At 42.2% G+C, this 20,902-nt stretch overlaps 4 protein-coding genes across 7 annotated transcripts in view; 3 read left to right on the forward strand and 1 right to left on the reverse strand.

The window, feature by feature from the left end:
- The window catches only part of castor1 (cytosolic arginine sensor for mTORC1 subunit 1), a 12,213-nt gene extending 8,284 nt beyond the window's left edge, over positions 1-3,929 (forward strand). For 2 of the 3 annotated variants that reach the window (XM_019885734.1, XM_019885733.1), the window contains exons 8-9: positions 904-998; positions 3,668-3,929. In XM_019885734.1, the coding sequence (XP_019741293.1) occupies positions 904-998; positions 3,668-3,739 (167 nt within the window). In that variant the 3' untranslated portion in view covers positions 3,740-3,929. Of the gene's footprint in view, positions 1-903; positions 999-2,415; positions 2,454-3,667 lie in introns of all 3 variants that reach the window. The other variant, XM_019885735.1, reaches the window with a different exon arrangement.
- Positions 3,930-4,047: 118 nt separating this feature from the next.
- LOC109525328 (uncharacterized) lies at positions 4,048-8,005 on the forward strand. Its single transcript, XM_019885764.1, has 3 exons — positions 4,048-4,802; positions 5,142-5,278; positions 6,683-8,005. The coding sequence occupies exons 1-3, from the start codon at positions 4,766-4,768 to the stop codon at positions 7,169-7,171; spliced, it is 663 nt and encodes a 220-aa protein (XP_019741323.1). The 5' UTR covers positions 4,048-4,765; the 3' UTR covers positions 7,172-8,005.
- A 3,086-nt stretch (positions 8,006-11,091) lies between these two features.
- spring1 (SREBF pathway regulator in golgi 1) lies at positions 11,092-14,166 on the reverse strand. The gene is made up of 5 exons (XM_019885765.1): positions 13,392-14,166; positions 13,059-13,215; positions 12,447-12,598; positions 11,634-11,747; positions 11,092-11,410 (listed from the first exon to the last, which is right to left on the reverse strand). Exons 1-5 carry the CDS (start codon positions 13,485-13,487, stop codon positions 11,327-11,329), a joined length of 603 nt encoding a protein of 200 aa, XP_019741324.1. The 5' UTR covers positions 13,488-14,166; the 3' UTR covers positions 11,092-11,326.
- A 217-nt stretch (positions 14,167-14,383) lies between these two features.
- Positions 14,384-20,902, forward strand: part of rnft2 (ring finger protein, transmembrane 2) — a 10,253-nt gene continuing 3,734 nt past the window's right edge. Inside the window, exons 1-8 of one of the 2 annotated variants that reach the window (XM_019885714.1) lie at positions 14,384-14,753; positions 14,853-14,930; positions 15,349-15,896; positions 16,177-16,253; positions 16,368-16,468; positions 16,595-16,615; positions 16,734-16,887; positions 20,449-20,598. In XM_019885714.1, coding sequence (XP_019741273.1) covers positions 14,884-14,930; positions 15,349-15,896; positions 16,177-16,253; positions 16,368-16,468; positions 16,595-16,615; positions 16,734-16,887; positions 20,449-20,598 — 1,098 coding nt within the window. In that variant the 5' untranslated portion in view covers positions 14,384-14,753; positions 14,853-14,883. The remainder of the gene's footprint in view (positions 14,754-14,852; positions 14,931-15,348; positions 15,897-16,176; positions 16,254-16,367; positions 16,469-16,594; positions 16,616-16,733; positions 16,888-20,448; positions 20,599-20,902) is intronic. The other variant, XM_019885715.1, reaches the window with a different exon arrangement.

Genomic DNA, 20,902 nt, shown 5'->3' on the forward strand with positions numbered 1-20,902 from the left:
CGCTGCCGTCTCCTGCCGTGAACTTTTTTTTTTTATATATACTGTACTCTCTCAGTCCCTTGATGAAATGTAAAATTGAGGATGAATTCGGATTTTCACGAAAAATTGTTGTGTTTTTGATGCCAACAAAGATCAGGTTCAAGGACGACTCGAAATTTTATGATGTTTCAGAAAAAAAAGAACAGCATGTGCATTTAAAGGGCCAAATAGTTTCAGGATACTGTATTTGCAATTTGTCTTTGATGTTTAATGCTAACATGCCTTTTCGGTACATTGTCTTTGATACAGCATTTCCCCAAAATGCACGTTAGCTTTCCAAAAAACTCTAAAGTGCTTTTTTTGATGCCAACAAAGATCAGGTTCAAGGACGACTCGAAATTTTATGATGTTTCAGAAAAAAAAGAACAGCATGTGCATTTAAAGGGCCAAATAGTTTCAGGATACTGTATTTGCAATTTGTCTTTGATGTTTAATGCTAACATGCCTTTTCGGTACATTGTCTTTGATACAGCATTTCCCCAAAATGCACGTTAGCTTTCCAAAAAACTCTAAAGTGCTTTTGATGCTCACATAAATATGTATGTTAGTCAGGGAAGATTCAAAATTGTCTTTATAGAAACATAGAGAAGTCCAAAGTGATGCGTTTGAACGTCTTAAATGGTCTTCGATGTTCCCAAAGCGTCTTTGATGTTTGCGCAAGTTTGCTCACTCGACTCCAACTTGTTTTTGATGTCACAGCTTCCCCGCCGACCTCCTCTTCACCAGCTCGTCCGGGGAACTGTGGAGGATGGTGCGCATTGGCGGACAACCGCTCGGCTTCGGTGAGCGACCGCTCTCTTTTTCCGGTCGGTGTTTTTTCAAGATGGCCTCCCGAGCGAGACGTGGCGCCGTGGCTTCTTTCAGATGAGTGCGGCATCGTGGCGCAGATCTCACAGCCGCTGGCCGACTGCGACATCTCCGCCTACTACATCAGCACCTTCAGTTTCGACCACGCTCTGGTGAGTGGATGCCGATACCCCGCCCGCCGGCCGACCGCTGACCGATCCTGTGTCGCGTGACTCAAAAACACAGATCACTCTTATTTAAGGCTTCCTTCCGCTTGGTCATCCGGGAGCGGTCACGCTTCCGCGGCATTGACTCAGCAACAGGCGCCGAGCAAAAAAACAAAAACAAAAAAAAACATCAGCTGTCTTTGATGTTTACAAAAAACACATATCAGTTAGGTGTGTAATAGGATGAATCGCCATTGATGTGAAAAAAAATGTTAAGTTAGGGGGAAACGTGTTTGTTGTACATGCGGTTTGTTGATTCCATTGTCTTTGATCCATCCATTGATGGATGGATGGATTGTCTTTGATGTTTGTGAAAAAATGTGCATATGGCTCATTGTGGATGAAATTGTCTTTGATAACAAGAAGATGAGTTATCTGAGTTGATGTGAACAAAAAAACTTTCATTGTGCTTGTTGTAAAGTCTCAGTTGGCTGGCTTCGTTGGTTTGAAAAACAGCCCATGTTGGATTGGTTGGACTCATTGAAGTTAACAAATGTTAAGAACTAAATTGTCTTTGATGTTCACTAAACGTGTATGTTCAGTTCATTGGGGATAAACTTTCTTAGGTGCTTTTGTTGTTTTTACAAAACTGAATATGTGAACAAAAAAACTTTCATTGTGCTTGTTGTAAAGTCTCAGTTGGCTGGCTTCGTTGGTTTGAAAAACAGGCCATGTTAGATTGGTTGGACTCATTGAAGTTAACAAATGTTGAGAACTAAATTCTCTTTGATGTTCAACAAACGTGTATGTTCAGTTCATTGGGGCTAAACTGTCTTAGGTGCTTTTGTTGTTTTTACAAAACTGAATAGGTTTTGGTCATTCAATCGCCTTTGATGTTCACAAAACCTTGCATGTTTGGTTCATGGAAGACAAGCCTGTCTTTGATCATGTATGTTCATGGGTCATTGAAGACTGAAGTCTTTGACGTTCTCAAAAACTCGCATCATAATCTCATTTTCAAAAAGTCAGCGTCGCTCATTGAAGACTAAATGGTCTTTAATGTCAACAAAATTGCTGTGTTCAAGGAGGCCTAACACGTCTTGAACGTTCACATGCATCGACATTCGGACTTTAGGATTTATGAAGATTTTGATGATTGCAAAAAAAAAATAAAAAATGTTCGTTAACCTCATTAACATTCAATTCAGATAAGTGATGTATGGAAATAGGTCGAGTCAGTTGTCTTTGATGTTGGCAGAAACGCATGTTAATTTATTTTAAATATTGTTGCAAAGGACAAAACGTTCATTGAAGACAAAATTGTCTTTGATGTCTGCCAAGAAAAGACCTACTTGTTCATTTTTTTTTTCTGCTGCGTGTTACGTTGAGGGAAGAGCCCAATTTTGTCTTTTTTTTTTCCCAGCCAAGCGACTGTCGCAAGACCTGAGCAGTACGATGACAGTAAGCGGGCCGCTGTGTGTATTTTTACCGCTGAGTCGGCTCATCTTAGCGCATTTAGCGCATTGTCATAAACACAAGCGATGAACCCCCTCCCCCACGGAAGCCGGTGCAGTTTTCGTTACCCGTGACCCTTTGTGCATGTTTGTGTGTTTTTCCACTCACTCTCGTCCCAGGCAAACAAGTTTTCACCAAGGCGGCATTCGCCAAGCAAATGTTGCTTGCAGAGCGGCTCCGGTTCTTCTTTTTGTCCTGAGTTTCGCGTCACTCAAAACTCCTAACGGGTCCCCGCGGGTTAGGGTTTTAAATTTGGGTCAGAAGCACGTGCCCCATGGAGTAATCGGCTGATATTAACTCGTTTAAAATTGCCACAAACCTCCAACAACAACAAAAAAGCCAATTTTTGGAGCTTTTTTTTTCATGACCAAATAACACATTACAACACAAAAAAATTAAGTGACATTCCAACAAACATTCCCCTCCAAAATCATCTTTCGAACATCAGATCAACAGATTAGTTGGTCAATATTAGGTCTTTAAAATTCAGGAAGAATCCGTCACAACAACAAAAAAATTGGCCAATTTTTAAAATAAATTTTAGAATTTGAATTTACAATTTCTTTTTTATTCTAATTTTTAAACAGGAACACATTACAATGTAATGCAAACAAAATGATATTCAAATGAACATTTGACTTGGAATAATCAGATTTTTAACATGAGCCCAGCATATGAATTGGCCAATATTAGCGCTTTAAAAATCGGCAAAAATCAGCAAAACCCCCCCAAAACTTCACAATAACATATTACAAAATAAAACACAGAAAATTACATTCAAACTATCACCCCCCCCCCCAAAAAAAAGAAAAAAACGCTTTTTGATTTTGCCCCCAAAAAATGGCCGATTTTTGCCAATCAGATTTTAAATTAAGGCTTAGGGTTTCAAGCCGGGGTTACTGTTTCAAATTATGGTTTGAAGCCAAAGTTAAGATTGTGAACAATAGTTCAGATTTCGAGCCTGAGATTGGTTAAAAGAAAGGATTTGTTTTTTTCGAGTAGGGTTTGAAACCAGGGTTTTGGTTGGAAACAAGGGTTAGGGTTTCAAATGAAGGTTTCAAGCCGGGGCTCGATTCCAATCAATGTCAAAATCCCTTCTGCTGTTTTGACCCAAAAACTAAACGAAATGATTGGGTGTGTGCTTGTGTTTGTTTGTTGAGGTCCCCGAAGAGGACATCGCTCGTGTGAGCGACATGCTGCACAAGCAACGGACGGACCCGACCACCGGCTGAGCTCGGAGCCGCCCAAAGCCGCCTCGGACGCCGCAAGCACTTCTCGCTCCAGCCATTGCCCACTGACGTTTTGTTTTGTCCGCTTTTTTTAGACGCGGTCCTCCCGAAAAAGCAGATAACGTCCTCAACGCCCTGAGGCAAAGCGTCTTTTGAATGGGTCAGCGTTTTGTAAGGAAGTAAAAAAAAAAAAGAAACACCTGTTACTTGGTCAATAACGTGCTAAAAACGTTTGGAGAATATCACCTCGCATACTTTTGGGGTACATTTTTTTGTACTAGCTCGACTGTTACGCAACATCATGGTCATAAAAATAAAATGTTTAAAAACTTGAAAAATGGAGTTGGCTTTTCGCTCCTAAAAAAAAAAAATATATCAGGGACATTAAAAAAATGTCTCCAATAAAGAATTCCAAAAATTAATTCGGGGAAGGATATAGACATAGACAGTTATCTGAAAACAAAACTCAGAAATGAAAGGAAAAACTGCCCAAAAAGATTAAACAAAAAATAAAACATCACAAAACAATACACTGCACTTTTTGAGGTGAAAAAATATAAAGGGGAAATATCCCTCCCCCCCACCCCAACTATACGAAGACAAAATATGAGTAAAATAAAACATCTTATTGAATCAAAATCGACATTCGAAAATTTGGACTTAAATTACTGGGGGAAAAAAAATTCTACACACATATAAAATATAGTCCCCCCCCCTCCCCCAAATATCCGAAAATATTAGAAAAGAATGCAGCAAACCCAAAAGACAATATATGAAGCGTGCCTGGGTATATTTTTAGATTTGAGAGTGAATTTTGGGATCTCCTGTGCGAGGGAGGGCGAACGACGCTGATGTGTCAGTCAAACGGACGCTTGACACGTGTTGCAAGGGTGAACTTTTCCGAGTGTGTCAGCTGTGGGTGTGTTCAGTCCAGTATGATGATGGGGATGATGATGATGAAGGGATGAGGATGCTTCCTCATAAAAAGACACGAGACACCAGTGAGGAGCAATGTGAAGAACAGACGCCATGGCTCCCGCACTCAAAAGACTGCTGCTGCACTCTGGTATTTCTTTTAAAATTATATCGATATGAATATATTTTTTATCCACATTTTCTAATTTTGATTGACCCTATTCAGGGTGTTTTAATCGCAATTTTGCACAAACAATTTACGGGCCACCCAGTGAATTACTTCAGCTGTTACCCGCTGTTAAGACTTTTGAACTTAAGATCGCTTTTTTAAATTTTTTTATTTTTGGTATCGTATTTGGCACATGAAAAGACGAAAAGCCTCTCCTGTTGTTTTGTTGGTGAACGAAATAAGATTGAATGGTTTCGCACTCGGCTTGGGATGGCTTCCAGTGCTTGACGACTGAAGTAACCAGTTTGCTCTCTTGCGCAGCGCTGCTGGTGACGCTGGTGGCGCTTCAATGTCGCCCGGCGCTCCTCGCCGCCATCTCTTGCCAGGACGCCTTCTCCAGACTCAAGCTGATCACCCTCACGCTCGGCCTTGAAACGGACCACCTGCTCGACGAATATGTAAGTGTCCTTGCTTTGGCCTTTCCAGATCATTTTTGTGGGTGCTCGAGTACCCCACAAAAATGAATCCCGGCACCCCGCAAATTTATGAGATTTTTTAAAAAAGTTGTTTTTAGCGTATGTCCTTTAAAAACCCACACCCACAAAAATTAATCCCGGCACCCCGCAAATTTACGATATTTTTTCAGAATTTGTTTTTAGTGTATGTCCTTTAAAAACCCACACCCACAAAAATGAATCCCAGCACCCCACAAATTTATGAGATTTTTACAAAATTTGATTTTAGTGTATGTCACTTAAAAACCCAAACCCACAAAAAAGGAATCCCGGCACCCTACAAATTTGCGTTTTTTTGAATGTGTTTTTAGTGTATGTCTTTTAAAAACCCACACCCTCAAAAATGAATCCCGGCACCCCTCAAATTTAGAAGATTTTTACAAAATTTGTTTTTAGTGTATGTCCTTTAAAACCCCGCTGGAAAAGAAGCATATCATGATACATTGCTTGGCGAAAATGTAATATTTGAACAACAAAAATTCAGCACCCCCTTTGCCTCCAAAATGGCTTGCTTCACTCAGTCCCTCCCGTCCCAACTCGCTCCCCCCGACACAGAGTAATATGCTGCCTTACAGTGATATACGCTGGTGGTTTAAGTACCATGCTTCGACCAGGTTCTACCACTCAATACCACCACACTGTTATCTTTAATATTCCTCATTTTTGCTGCATTAAATTCTAACTTAAGCGTGGTAGGTGTTGGATGACCTTTTTTTTTTTTTTCGAGACTGGGAAATGTTTCAGGTGGTCAAAGGAGAGATGCTACCGGTTGCATTTGACGTCAGGGTTCGGAGAGGACGTTTGTCCAAATTGCGAGCCTACCGCAATGCGTCAAGGGAAACGACATGACCTCACTTTGTTATTCTTGGCCATGCCAGCCGTTCTCGAGTACTGTGTGACAACGTTTACAATCCATGATTGCGCCACCGTCTCGCTACAGCTGTTTTGGCTGCCTCACACTGCCGAACATGCTGCAGTTTAGTAATCCGGTTACTGGTCATTTCACAATCGCGATGCTCGTTGTAGTTATCCCACAAGATCGAGCTTCCTGTTTTTCAAGTCCCGTCCGTCTGAAACTCTTTTGAAAGCCAAGCGAGTCGATCGGCGCCTCGGCTCTCGGAGGCTCTTCGAAAATGAGACTGTAATAAAACATGAATCATCAAGCAATAGAAACGTATGTTCCCCAACGTACGCAAGTTAAGTTTGAAGGTTCGGAAAACTAGACTTTATTTTTTTTTATTGGGCATTTTTGAACACTTATTGCAGGAAACACCTACGGTCCCTTATAACATGAGCGTTGTTTTAACGAATGCACGCTCACCCGTCTGCCCTCCTTCCCCCTCCCAGATGGCCTTTCACGGGCTGAGCGGCGTGCCTCCCAATGTCCCCAACTACACCGTGAGGGGCTCCAACTTCTCCGAGCAGCTTCAGGACATCTACGCTCATAACGTGGTGTTCAACCTGCATATCGACAAGGTGAAAGAGTACCAAATTGCAGACTGGGGCAACCCGATCAACGTGGCCGAGCCTCTGAACCAGGTCAAATGGAGTCTTTTCAGCCAAACGAATATGTTGGTGCTCTTGGCCCAGCGGATCGACCCGGAGGTGGCGCTGACAACGGTAGAGCCTCCGCACCAAAGCCACAATCACAGTTGGGCCAAGAAGTCCTACGGCTGGAAAGTCATCGTCGGCCTGAAAGACTGGCTCGCCGAGGTCAACAAGGTCCTGAAGGCGGCTCAGGAGCCGTGCGACAACCACATCGACGAGGCTTCGGGTGGATCAAGAACTCTTGGGGCCAGGCCCCAAAATCCAACTCAAGGAGGGAACTGGATCTGAGCCGCTAAAGTTTTTCGCTGCTGATTACTGCGCTGTGCTTTACTGAAAACTTCCCGAGAGGAGAGTTCTGCTCTGCTCGTGGCACAAAAATGTTTTCACACCAGAACTGAAACTGGGCACGAACGGTTCTTCTGAGTTTTGTGGAAAACTGCCCCTACAATGTCGAGCTTTGACCGTAGTCCATTTCCATAAGGTAGCCAGATACAATATACGCCGGGCGCAGACCACCAAGCAGAATCAAAACACAGAAGGTAGCCGGTTCAAAGCCAGTCCTTTCACAGCGATTAATTTATTAGGTGCCATCATTTGCACAGAAAAGCCGGAGAAGAGTTCTGCTCAGGTTGTGTGAAAAACTGGGAGCGTGTCAGGTGGCGCAAGAATCCAATGTTTACTTCTCTGGCCAGTTCGTGGGCAATAAGTGAAAAGGTCTGATCAAGCTGTGGGTGGATAAACCAAAACAAAGCTAACCGTTAGCTTCACTGTCGTCTGCTGACAAGATTTGATGGGAAATCAGAGAATGCAGCCTGATACTTTTTATCGAGGATTAGAACTCATTTTGCTGTCAACAAGTCTTCCTTGGTCCACGGGCCAACCCCACCCCACAAAGAGCACGCAGACTTGTGCCAAGGCCCCAGAATTCAGACCCAGAAGCTTCGTCGGGTCCCAACCAATCCGCCATGCATCTTGCACTTTCCTCTGATGAGGTCACCGTTGTTCTTTAGTCACCGTTCAGTATGATGATTATTTATAATCGGATGTTTCTACTTATGTTATTGCTGTATTTATTGTTCTAAATTAAAGTGCAGAGTTTATAAATAAAGTTTTTATTCAGTATTTTGTTGCTGTTGTTGCTTGTGTAAATATTGTCAGGCGCACGTGAACAACAAAATCATACTCGAAAGTAAACAACCACAAGATTGTCGACGATATTCAGTTTAAAAAGTTTCAAACAGGTCCACCCAGGTCCGGTCCTCGAGGGCCCCTCGGAGATGTTTCCTTCCTCCAAGGCACTTGATCTGAAACATCAGGATTGTAATCAAGCGGTTTTTGTATGGTCTTTTAATATTCAAGTCAAAGTACAATCTCAAGTGTCAAGGACTCATTTTTAATAAAAGGCCAGGCAGCGGGCGCCAGCATCCAAAGTCATGGGTCCCACACGATGGTCATTAATCAAGCTGGCAAAAAAAGGCTGACAGATATGTTTCCCTAATTAGGATATTTTGGTTTGTTTGGGCCGCAGGATGATTAATGGTCCCGTGCCGTCAGGCCGTCCCTTGAAGGCACCGCACGGACGGGTCGCCGCTTGACTCCAATCGTGGCTGATTGTGTGCGCAGATGGGAGGAGGCGAGGCATTAACACAGCCTGGGACTTCTCCAATTATTTCCAAGGCCCTCTTAAATTTGCTCTGTTTCTCACTTGTTATTCATCCTAATTTCCCCCATGCAAAAAAAAATATATATCAGTATGACATTTGGTGGGCATGAACAAAGTCCCCACCAAGGACCGCATGAAAGCACACAGCAAGTCCGCCATCTTGCTTTGAAACCATTTGGTCATTTCCAGCGTCCGAACAAGACGCGGGGAAAGTCCCGTGAGGGTGTTTAATTTAAATTTTTTTTTTTTTTTTTTTTTTTTGTAAAAGCCATCCCCCTAAAGCTCGTTTTACTAATCAACATGAAATTTCTGTCTGCTATTGCCATTAGTGCGTGTCTCGGTCATGTGACCGCTGAGCTCCAATAAGGTGACGGCGAGGCGGAAAATGTCAAGGAGGGCGCGAGGGAAGAAACGTTTGTCTTGCTGCTGCAGGTGCGTTTTTATAAAATTTATATTAATTTAAATCCCGCTGCTACAATCTGATTACCTGATGCCCAATTTTGTAGAGCCGACTGCCGGTGCCCGACCGCGTCGATTGATCTTCGTCGTTATGGATTCCCCCCCAGAACAGAATAATGATTATTGAGTATTTAAAATATTTTTGACATTGCTTGCACTTTAACCAATGAAGCTTCTCATGATTGAATTTAACGGAATGTGGTTTACCTATTGTATGTTGCATTTTGCAACTGATTAGGCTATTTGTAAAATGCCTCCACTTTAGTGATCAAATTCCTGTACTTCACATAAGACGTTGTAGCCTGTTGATAAAAGAATTGACATATCTGACGGAATTATATCGTACAATATTGATGATGAATTGGACTATTTTCTGACTATTTCTAATGCAATTGGTGTTGTGCAGTCGAGGATGAATTTTGGATTTGTGGACACAGATGACTTAGATGGTTCCGCTTTGTACAGGCTACAACTCAACACAAGCCACTGGAGATTCCTGCCAGGAACCCCACAACCTGCTCCGTCTGTCATTGTAACTTTGTGGTCCGCCACAATTGCCTCTTCTCGTTCCCTTCCTTCATTTTCATTGTCCTCATTCATCAAATCTTCAAAAGTATTCTTTCAATCGGCCCAGCATACCACCGGAGTCAGTCAACACAATCCTACCAAATTTCAACCAATTTGTATTCCTTCGATAGACATTTGAGCACATTTGTTCTGTTTGACCGGAGATCCAGCTTCGCAATACTCTTTTTGCTGCGGAACAAATGCGTGCGCTCTGGTAAATTAACGCTTTGAAAGTCTTTTCCTGGTTTCAGTCACTTTTATTTCATGAACATGCATTGATACACTTGACACTGTGACACGACTTGTCGGACGGCACTCGGGGGAGCGCAAGACCTCCAGCATGGCGGGACTGATCACAAAAGTAGAAGAATATAATTAATAATGCAGCACCTTCTTCGCACACGGCGTTCCTATGATGAGGCTGATGTATGGAGGTGCCGTTTTTTTTTTTTTTTGTGGGTCAGCGTTCATGTTACAATGAACGAGTTGTTCCTCCGTAAAAGGTCATTTAATCAGTGAACTATTGTCAGATTATGACGTTTTCGTCATTCTCATGAATTTGGGGTTAAAAAAACAAAAAACTTTATTCTAGTAAGACTGAGTTTTTTTTTTTTTAAAAATCACCATTTACTCCTGTAATTATTTTCTTTCACCCCCAAGTCCAAAAAAGGACTTTGAATTCAACTTTTCTAAATTCAACTTTATTTCTACATTCCACTGGGTTACTTATTTTTAGGTTGTCTGATTTTCATCTGATTTTGGACAATTTTGTATCACTGACTCCGGAAATGACATCCGGTTGTCTTAAGGTTAGGTTTTCATGCCAAATTACAATTTCCTTTTTTTTTTTTTTATCTGATTTTCTTACCAGATCAATGTATATATTTCATGACATCATCTGTTGATTTTTATTTGTCATTTGAGAGGTTTTAAGAGAAAGAAAGTTTAATTAAATGTTATAAACTTTACTGAGAGTAAATTGAATAGCAGACACTTATAAAAGTAGGCCTACCTGTCAATAAATATAGCAAATGAAAAATACACAAATGTAAAAATATAGCCAATCAAAAATAAATGTACATGTAAACAAAAAAGGCGTGGAGGAAAAAAAACCACATGGCTATAGTTCAAAAAGGTGACCTGACTGAGCATAAAAAAAAAAAAAAATTGAATTCAGCACAATGAAATTGTTGTAAATCAGTTTAAAAAAATCTTGGACACAAATTTGTTACTGACCAGTATTCTAAAAAAAAAAAAAAAAAAAAAAAATCTGCTTTTCTGAAACTCATCCTATTTTTTTCCCCTTAAACTCCTGTGGCTTTGTCAAAAAATGTACTTTGCATAAAAAAAAAAAAAAAAAACACACATTGCCCCCACCCCTTAAAAAAAGCCCACTCATTATTATTTTTTTTTTAAATGTCCGCTAAGCTGTTTCACAAAAACATGACAACCCGCATGGTGTAATTGCTGTCCGTCCTTAACCGTGGCACCAAATACTCCTTGCTAAGCGGGCCAGCCTACAACTACAAACTAACTTTGATCAATCCGTAACCTGCCTGCCACATCCTTGGCGGAGGTCACAGTGTGACAATATCACTGTGGCCCTGAACAAACGGGAGTCGCCTGCCTTGGAACTGACGACTGTCACATCACAGCCGAATGCGCTTCTCAAGTGTAAACCGTGGATTCGTTGTTCGTGTGCTTTAAGGGTAAAAAGGCAGCAAAAAAGTCTTTCTTGTGGTCGGAGACAGCGTTCAGATGGGAAGGAGCTCTGGAGGACTTTCGCCGTAGCAGTGCTTGGCTTGAGGGTTCCGGTATGTGTTCTCGTGCTGGACACTCTGCATGAACCGCAAACACAGTTTTGGGCGTTCGACAAGGAGTAGCAGTGTATTCAGGAGATATTTAGAGAGCCTTAGTTGGAGATGATGAAGCCAGACCAAAATCCCCCCACGCTTCAATGACATAGTTTGCTCGTACGTCGCTAATATACTTTCCGGAAAAGGACAGGAGGCCAATGTGACAAGACACAAAAAAGAAAAGGAGATTTTAGGACGGACGTACTTGCGAGGAGGTGCGACACTTGGCCAGGCACAGCTCAAAGAGGTCCTCCACGGCGGTGAAGAGGTTCTGGAAGCCTTCGGCGGCGCGGTTCAGGAAGCGCTCCAGGTGAGCTTGCTAAAATCATGGAAAGGAAACAAACAACACCTCTTCGCTCAAGAGTTGGACTTTTGTCCTCCAAAAGGACGTCATCTTATTTTGGGGGGTCGGGGAGGGCAATTTATTTTTGAAAGAGGAAACAAATGTGAGGAAAAAGATTTTGACTTTTGAAAAGGATGCATTTTCTCCCGTAAACAGCTCTGTAAAAATTGTAGTTTCCCGAGGACGAAAATCGATTTATTTCCAACATTAAATGACTTCATTCTTAAGTTAGGACTTACAATGTCAACGTCTCAAATATAAAACTACGATTTATTTCCAACATTAAATGACTTCATTCTTAAGTTAGGACTTACAATGTCAACGTCTCAAATATAAAACTACGATTTATTTCCAACATTAAATGACTTCATTCTTAAGTTAGGACTTACAATGTCAACGTCTCAAATATAAAACTACTGAAGAAACTTTTCCTTTCTTCATCCAAAATTACCTCTGTCCAAATGACTTTTTTTTTCCTCATGTCTTTTCTCATTCTTGAAAAACATGACCAAATTCTCAAAAACAAATTTCATCAGGAGGAAAAAAAGACAACCTTTTTTCTTGGAATATTACGAGATGTTCTTGATTGTCGGAAGTTGGCAATTTATCTGGAAATGACTTTTTTTTTTTTTTTCTTACGGTAAGAACCCAATTGCATGTGGACAAAGCGTTTACCTTATCTGGCCGGAGGCAACAAGACACACAGTATTCGTAAACGCTGCAGCAACCGTTGGGCAGGCAGCTTTTGCAGACATGTTGCCTGCTGCGAGGCGCATTGACATTGCAGCAGCCGTTCACCAGCAAGTCTTTGCGCTCGCACACGTAACCTATCGCAAGGAGACACAACACATTTTTTACGCTCATTTAAAAAGGCACCTCCACCTTATTAATCAAGCACCTCTAAGGCAGGATGGGATTTGCATTGCCATGATGACGCCTAAGCGTGCGACTGATTGTTGCTGACTCATCTTGCCTGTGAATATCGTTTTCTTGAAAAAATAGAGATTCTATTTTCAACGCATCTTCAGTCATTTAAGATGAACAAATCTCAATTTTTTTAATTTTCTGACTTCATTTTCTAAGATTCCTTTTAATGAAAAAGGTAAAATTCTTGAAATGAATTTTTTCACAAATGTACAACTTCTACCTTGTCATTGCCGTAAGATTTTATTTTTTGCAGCTGACATTGATATGATCCACAGTGTGTTCTGGCTGCCTCGACTGCGGGTGCGCCTTGGCGTCAACCGTGATAACGGCTATGACAAGAGCGAAGAGCTCATTGCTCACCCAGCTCATCGGTGAGCAGCGTTTTGCCCTGAATGGAGTTACGACAATGGCCCATCTGTCGGCTGCTGTTGCCCAGGTTAAAGCGCAACTTCCAGGGGATGCGACGCTCCATGTCCCTCACCTCCAGAAGGGCGCGGTCCCGAGTGGTTCGCTCCTCCTGCACGCTCACACATTATTTTTACATTTAAATGATAATTTAAAAAAAACGAACTATAAAGTCCACTCATCAGCCGCAAGCTTCCTTATATTCAACACTATTGTCACATCAGTTGTATTGTCTGCTGAAAACGGTGAAGGCTAACTTATTTTTACGCTTGTGCGTCGATGCTGCACCTGTTTCAGCGTGCTGGTGAGGAAGTAGATAAGCGACAGCCCGAAGACGACTCCCAGCACCCAGCGCTTCCTCAGGAGACGCCGGAGCACCATCATAGCTTGACTTTGTCCACAAACATCCAACCTCCTGTCGTTTCGTTAAATTGTGCAAGCGTGAACGTGCACGATGTTCTGCTAAAGCTAGCTAGCTCCCGACAAGACTCACAAAAATTTACTCAAAGATCGTTCCGCATCTTCTGCAATTAACCCATTTTGCATGATAAATCGACTTAAATGTGACGACAGCAACAATTCACGTTTACTCGTTGGCCTGCCTTGTTAGCTTGATATCTTAATTTGACGTGAGAACTTAGCATGAGCAGACTAGCTTATTCATGAGGACACATAACCGAGAAAAAAATAACAAGTTGGGTGGGGGTATGTGAAAATGAGACAAACTGAAACGCAATACGCAGCAAAGAGAACGTTATATTTCCCGAAATACGTGGCAGTGGTGTTTATCCACCGGCGTTAGCAAAACAAAACCTGACGACACAACACGGAAGCGGCGTAACCGTGAACGTCAAAATGCGATTGGTCGAGGAATGCCGACAACGTGGTGACGTAGCATTTTTAATTTTCAATCGAGTTTCCATTCAAGATATCCCGAACACAAGTGTGACGAAGCAAATTAGAGATATCTGGAATTAAATTCTGCCTCGTGAACCCGGAATGCCAGATATCTGAAACGTCACTTCGCCACGGGCAAATGACGTCACTTTTGCCATTCATGTGTATGGGAAACTGAATTGTAGCTACTGTATCTGGAACGCGACAGTCGAACCTCGTTACGACGTATCTCAAAGGACAGACATGACGAACGTAAATTTTCAATAAAATGGCCGCCAACTACGAGGTATATCTAATGCAGTAAGAACATTTGTACATGTAAAAACATTTCAATTGCAAATACCTGTGTATAGTATGAATAAAAAATGATTTTATTGGACATGAAACAAGCAACTGTAGCGTTCCTACTTAATCTCTGAAAACATTCAGTCTGCAAAGGAAAAATGCCTTTTCCAGTTCAGGCTGTTCAGGCGGTTTCCAAATTCGAGAAAGAAAGGTTCAACTGTTCTTTTCCGAGTCGTAAGTCGGGCCACCTTCCTCGAATGCGGCCTGACCGCAAATCACCGAAGCGGCAAAATAAGCAAACCTCAAAAGCGATTGGTCGATATGCGTCGAGACGATGACGTCACTCCGGAAGTTATTGGCTAAAAATGACTGCGGCAAGCGGAGCATCTTTGCCGGATCGGTAATAAACTAGCTCACCTGAAATAAAAAATGAAATTCACCGGAGGAGGACTCATTGACGACATTAAGGTAAACACTGCTTCAAACTTCTTCCTGCCCAATGGATAAAAAAAAAAGGCCCTAAACGTGAACATGTCTGATATGGGCCTGTGTATTTGGTGGTCTCAGGGCCGCTTCGTGTGTTGACGAGCGCCGTGCCATGCAGAGGAGACACAGTAGCAACACGGATGGCATGCCCTCAGAAAGGCGAGCGACCGAACCACAAATGCGTCTGTTTTTTTGTACACTAAACGAGAGTACAGTTCATCAGTAGGGGTTCAAGACAGTGTAGGGGTTATAAAAATTACGGTTCTAATGACAGAATTCGTGTTTGTAATTAGGGTGTCGATACAGAGTTTTTCAAAGTTAAGGTTTCAAGCAAATTTGGATGTTTTAAGACAGAGTTAGGGTTTCAGTTGAGGGTTAGAGTTTAAAATTAGACATTCAAGCATATGTTCCAAGTTATGGTTTTTAAGGGTCCTGACACATGCATACAGGGTTTCAAGTTGGCGTTTTGACCAAACTTGAGTTTTTTTAGACAGGGTAAGGGTTTTCAAAAAGTTCATGACAAAACAGTGGGGAAACACTGCAGTACTTCAATCTGATGTTCACTTTTCTTGTTTAGGAGCCGTAGCCAAACTTTGGGATCAGAGAGCAGTCTGGACGAGGGTGGCGTGTTTGACTGCCTCAAAGCCGACTCACCTGCATCACCCCAGATCTTTTCTGGCCTGGTGGGCGTCCCGTCTGCCACCGTCTCTTCCGCCCAGTTCCAGGCGGCCAGTTTAGTGCTGGGCTCGCCGCCGGACGTCTTTGTCCAGATGACGGCGTCGTCCCGGGAAGAAGGCGGCCCCCGTCGGCCCGAGGGCGGAGCCTTCCTCCCTCGCCCTCCACACCACCATCACCACCCGCACCCTCACCCTCAGCCTCAGCACCATTTCCACCACCCGCCGCTGCAGCACAGGACCTCCTCTCTTCTCCAGCAGGCCACGGCGGTGGCAGCGGCGGCGGGCTCAGAGAGGCACCACCACGGGCACCGGGAAGAGGCGGGCCCAGAGGACCCGTCCACTCCTGCACCGGCCCTGTCCGAGCTGAAGGCGGTGGTCACGTGGCTCCAGCGGGGCTTCCCGTTCATCCTCATCTTGCTGGCCAAAGTCTGCTTCCAGCACAAGCTCGGTATAAGATAGTTTAATAAGATTGTTTGCCGTGCAATTCCCATGAAACGCATGTTTTCAGATTTTTTTTTTTTTTAGCCCCTCATACTATAAATCAACACTGTTCCCATACCTAGCATCGTTAAGCATCCCAGCACGTTTGCCTCTGTACTTGCACATACATCCCACCGATTCCAACCTAAGCTCTGCCCTGGCCCTAATCGCTGTCAATCAGGTGTTTTATTTTTCCATGTCTTCTGTTGATGATGAAGAGGATGCTGACCATGTCATTTGTGCCACAGGTATCGCGGTTTGCGTGGGGATGGCCAGCACCTTTGCTTACGCCAATGCCACGTTCAAGCATCAGGTGTCGCTGCGGGTAAGATAAAGTTTCCCGACCATTCCCCAGGGTCCAAAACTGTTTAAAAAAAACGGTAGAATTCTTGTCTACACGCAATTTTTTTTTTGTGTCGCGTGCTTGGGTGCATTTCAGGAGGAGCGCTCGGTGCTGGTGGCCCTCTGGATCGGGCTGTTCCTCTCCGGCAACGTGGCGTATATTTACTACGCCTTCAGCCAAGAGGAGCTCTACAACAGGTAGTCAACGTCAGCTGGTGTGACTTGTAGCTGCCCTTTTGATTAGCTTCATCTTTTCTTTGGTTTTTGTTGTGTTTTTTTTTTCCATTACGTCAGCCATTTTATGTGTTGTTTCTTTTAGCACAGCTCCCGTCTGGTTTTTGTCCTGTGAGTATTGTCATGAGTTTGCTTTTGCGCATATTATTATCATTTGTCTCATCATGCGCTACTGCGTGTGTCACCCCAACATTCCTGATAACAATGTCATTTTTTTTTCACCTTCCAGCCTCATGTTTTCCAAGCCCAATCTGGACGGTTTTGACTTCTTCGACCTCATGTGGGCGGTGGGCGTCACTGACTTTGTCCTCAAGTTCGTCACCATTGGACTGAAATGCTTTGTCCTCTTTCTACCTGGCATCCTCTTGGCTTTCAAGTCCAGGGTGAGAGTTCACATTCAAGTTTATAATTTTGTCAACACACGGAAAGCATATGGAATTACAGAACACGTTTCGTCCTAAAATATGTCATCAGTTTTTCCTTCATTCCTTCTGTGCCTTCCGTTGTACTGAACATTGCATGGCCGTGACGCAAGGGGCCTAAATAGGATTTCTCAATATTCTAACAATAATAATTGCACAAAAATCAAATTCATCTAAACAGAGATTGCGTAAGAAAGAACACCAGTAGTATTCCAGGGTGAATTTGAATCTCTCTCCCAATTTTTTTTAATGGCTTGATTTGACCCACAACATAACAAGGAGAGTTAAACATGCAGCGGGTCACTTTTGGTTTGGCTGTGAGCATTTCTGGTTTCCTCAAGAAACACAAACAACAGACTGATGAACATCTATTCCATGTCTGTATTGGATGTATTAAACAGAGATATTTGTTTGCCTTCACAACAGGAGCGTGGGAAAAAATAATTTAAAAAAAAGAGGAAATGATACGGTTTCCGTTTTGCTAAACAATGACTGAAGGACGGTGACAGTCGAAGTTACGGCACGTGTGATTCATGTTAAAAGGGACTACGTGCCTTTCGTGACATTCATTTTTCAGTACAACTTCCTTTGTTGTGATTTGTGAGTGGAAAACAGGTAGGAGTGTGTTGGGGAAAAAAAGAATGAGTTTTCATTGGGATTTGTATATATATTTTTTTGTGTTGTTCTCAAACCACCAATACATTAACACATGCGATAATCAACTTTATTAAGCAACCCTGGGGGAGAAGATAAAAGGTGAAAAACAGGGGCCCTAAAATTGTACCCTGTGAAACCCCATAAGACCCTGAAGCAGAGCAGGACTCAGAACTACTAAGGCCTACAAATAGTTCAATAAAATGATAGTCAGGAGACAAACAATACAAGAGCGCAACAAGTGTGAAGATAAAACAAGATACAGACACAAATAAGACAAAGGTGCAAAATTCTAACGGAAAATGTGTTTCAATGTGAATGAATGACAGGAAAAGAAGCATGTTTTGCTCGGAACGGCTCGGGGGAGTACAAATAAAAGAGGGGGAAATAAGTTGCTAAATAGATCGGGACATGACATTAATAAGAATGAACAATAAAAAGTAATTATCAGGAGTGGCCAAATATTATTCCTTCGTAATCACTTCAACCTAACCTGGGTCACTTTTTTTTTCTTTTGACTAATGGTCTTATGGATTTGTGAAGCACTTTGCGACATGGAATGTTGTGGTAATATCAATCATACGTTGAGCCATAAAAATAGCTCAAGGAGTCAGATTTGAAAGAACACAGAACGTCTGCCATTTTTGTTTGAAGCAGATATTTTGGAGTCCGTTTATTTCTTCCGAACTGTTTAAAAAAATCAGGTGCCCGAAGCCAGTTTCACTTGAAAAACATAACACTTGCTAAGCATGTCGATCATGACTGATCACATAAAAATGTCAAAAAGCCATTTTGGTTTGATGTGTCAAGGTCATAATGACCATTTCCAGTGGTCCTGCACATTTGTTGTACAATATTGACATCATATTTAATGGTCATTGTACATTGAATGTACCATGTTTTCAGTGAATACATTTTCTTTTGTTTTTCTTGCTCAAATGGAAAGTTGTCCTTTCTGGGGAACACCTTCCTGCAGCTGCTGTGAGAGAATTATGATTCAGAGTTATTCGCATGAATGGCCTCTTCCCAATTTAGAAGCCCAAGAGCCTGAATTACTAAGATCCCGGATATGTGGGGCTAAATCGCGTGTTAACTTTTAACAGATTCAGATTCGTTGCGATTGGCAACAGGAATAAAAAAATGTGATGCTGTCCTATTTAAATGAGGTTTTTGCGCTTTAAATATCTCTGTGTTTTTTCGCCATTGAAAACTTATGAGAGGTCCACACGTGCAAAAGGAGGTTTCAATTGGCGGCATTGGAAAAACAAACATGACTGAGTTGTAGAAAATAAATCTATCGCTCCGATAATTTGGGGGAAGCTGCCCACCACGTGTGAGTGGGGAAGTTTATGCGACTATTTTGTCAGAGGCGGTCACGCGTGACTCCTCCTTGTGACTGGCGGCCAATTCAGATCATTTTCTTTGCACCTTCTCATCTTGATTGCTCATGGAAGTCCTGGTTTGCACCTGCCACGAGAAACTGGGAAGAGTTTGACTTTTCACCACTGCATGCATACTAACTCACTAAAATAAACTAACCGAAACAACCAAACAAACCGAGGTCAAAGCCTAACCGCCTCAGTCTTATGACTGACGTTTTTCTATCTGGTGAAAAGGGCAGACTTCAAAAGAAGTGTGAGTCACTGTGGAACCGAAGTTAATAATTTAGTCGGAGATTACTCATCGTTTCTAGAAAGCTTGCATATTTTTTTTCCTCGTATTTCTGCAAAAGCACGGACATTGTAGCAGTTGGCATCGGAGCCGATGGAAAGTTTTGGGCTTCGAACCAAAATGGCTGACTTCCTGTGCCTTTTCAGCCCTTAGTTCTTGCGTGTTTTTGTTGGCCTTCTCTTAATCGACATGCTTACCAAATGTCATGCGGCTCAGCGAAACTGGCAGCGCAGCAATATGAAAAGGGCCTAAAAAGGAAGTTTAGTGTCTGAGTGGACTCATAGTAATGAAAGCTTTAAAAAAAAAAAAAAAAAAAAAAAGCAGAAGCACATTAAGTTTGTCTCTTGGCTGGTGTCCAAATCGTCCATTTGACAATTTTGGCGTGGGCGTGATGACCGCACTGGGAACCGAGGCTGCGGGGACAAGAAAGGAAGATGAATTAGCCGCGAGCGAAGGTCTTCCTTCCCGACCCACCAGGCAGCCAGCGCCTTTACCCACAGCCATCCATCTTTGTCACAAAGTCATTAAGTGTGTCCCAAACTGGGGTCCAGCAGCCGTCGCTTGGGGGTCCGTAAAAATAATTTGAAATGAGTGCATACCTTAATATGAGGACTGGCACACCAATATAAACAAACTATAAAGCACTTATTGAGCATAAACAAACCCTAACTTAGCTTAGTGCACATTGTGAAGTTTTTGTTGTTGTTTTTTTTTTTAACTCTGTATTTAAAAAAAAAAAAACACTTGTAGTAATTATAATTGGTGTATAATAATAATAATAATAATCATTGTTCTGGTTTTTATTTTATTTTTTGGGCGGGTAGGCTGGAGAACCAGAGGCATACTTTTTCGAGAATAGTCGTTTAAAAAATAACTAAATAAATAAAAGAATCTTCCGAAAGGAAAGTCGTAGTACATGAAGAGTTGTATTTTAGAAACTCCCTTGTTAAAATATGACTTTCTTCCCGTGTTGCCTTTAATATAGTTTTATCTTATCACAATACGAATTTACAGCCTTGCCGCGAACAGTAAAACTAAACTGAATGGCATGAATGTATTCACAATTTTTTCCTAAACACGTTGAAAATACAAACTAAGAAGAAAAAAAAGGACTTAAAGGACACTTGTTTTTTTCCTCATTTTGATAGCAAATGTCGAGCCATTTACATTTTAGTTTATGATCATTTTTGTTTGCAGGGCAAGTTCTACTTGCTGATCGAGGAGCTGAGTCAGCTGTTTCGAGCTCTGGTTCCGATCCAGCTGTGGTACAAGTACATCATGGGAGAAGAGCCCTCAGCCAGCTACTTCCTGGGGGCCACACTCATTATCATCTACAGCGTCTGCAAGGTGCTTTCTTGAAATAAATAAAAATGAAACTCGTATTATGATGATGATGATAATACTAACGCTTAACACTTCTAAATCGAGAAGAGGCCATTCACACGAACACCCTTGAGTCATAATTCTCTCACAACTTCTGCAGGAAGGAATTCCCCAGAAACGAGAAGTTTCCATTAGTGCAAGTTAAAAAAAAAAAGATCTTTTAATACACGGTGAGGCGCTCATTCGTCGGAATGTGGGGAGGATGCTGGTCCGAGTGAAACTGCCGCGGCGCAGTGTGGCTTTTTTGGTTCTAGTTTTTTTTTTTTTT

The sequence above is a fragment of the Hippocampus comes genome, unplaced genomic scaffold (genome assembly GCF_001891065.2).
Source record: "Hippocampus comes isolate QL1 unplaced genomic scaffold, H_comes_QL1_v1.1 scaffold78, whole genome shotgun sequence".
Classification (NCBI taxonomy): domain Eukaryota; kingdom Metazoa; phylum Chordata; class Actinopteri; order Syngnathiformes; family Syngnathidae; genus Hippocampus; species Hippocampus comes.

Bases quoted from the DNA above. Each gene is read 5' to 3' on its own strand.
- LOC109525328 (XM_019885764.1), top strand. From the start codon at position 4,766: ATGGCTCCCGCACTCAAAAGACTGCTGCTGCACTCTG. The intron at 4,803-5,141 runs GTATTTCTTTTA...TCTCTTGCGCAG, and splicing joins AAGACTGCTGCTGCACTCTG to CGCTGCTGGTGACGCTGGTG. The intron at 5,279-6,682 runs GTAAGTGTCCTT...TCCCCCTCCCAG, and splicing joins ACCACCTGCTCGACGAATAT to ATGGCCTTTCACGGGCTGAG.
- spring1 (XM_019885765.1), bottom strand. From the start codon at position 13,487: ATGATGGTGCTCCGGCGTCTCCTGAGGAAGCGCTGGGTGCTGGGAGTC. The intron at 13,216-13,391 runs GTGCAGCATCGA...GTGAGCGTGCAG, and splicing joins TCACCAGCACGCTGAAACAG to GAGGAGCGAACCACTCGGGA. The intron at 12,599-13,058 runs GTGAGCAATGAG...TCCTTGCGATAG, and splicing joins GCTGCTCACCGATGAGCTGG to GTTACGTGTGCGAGCGCAAA.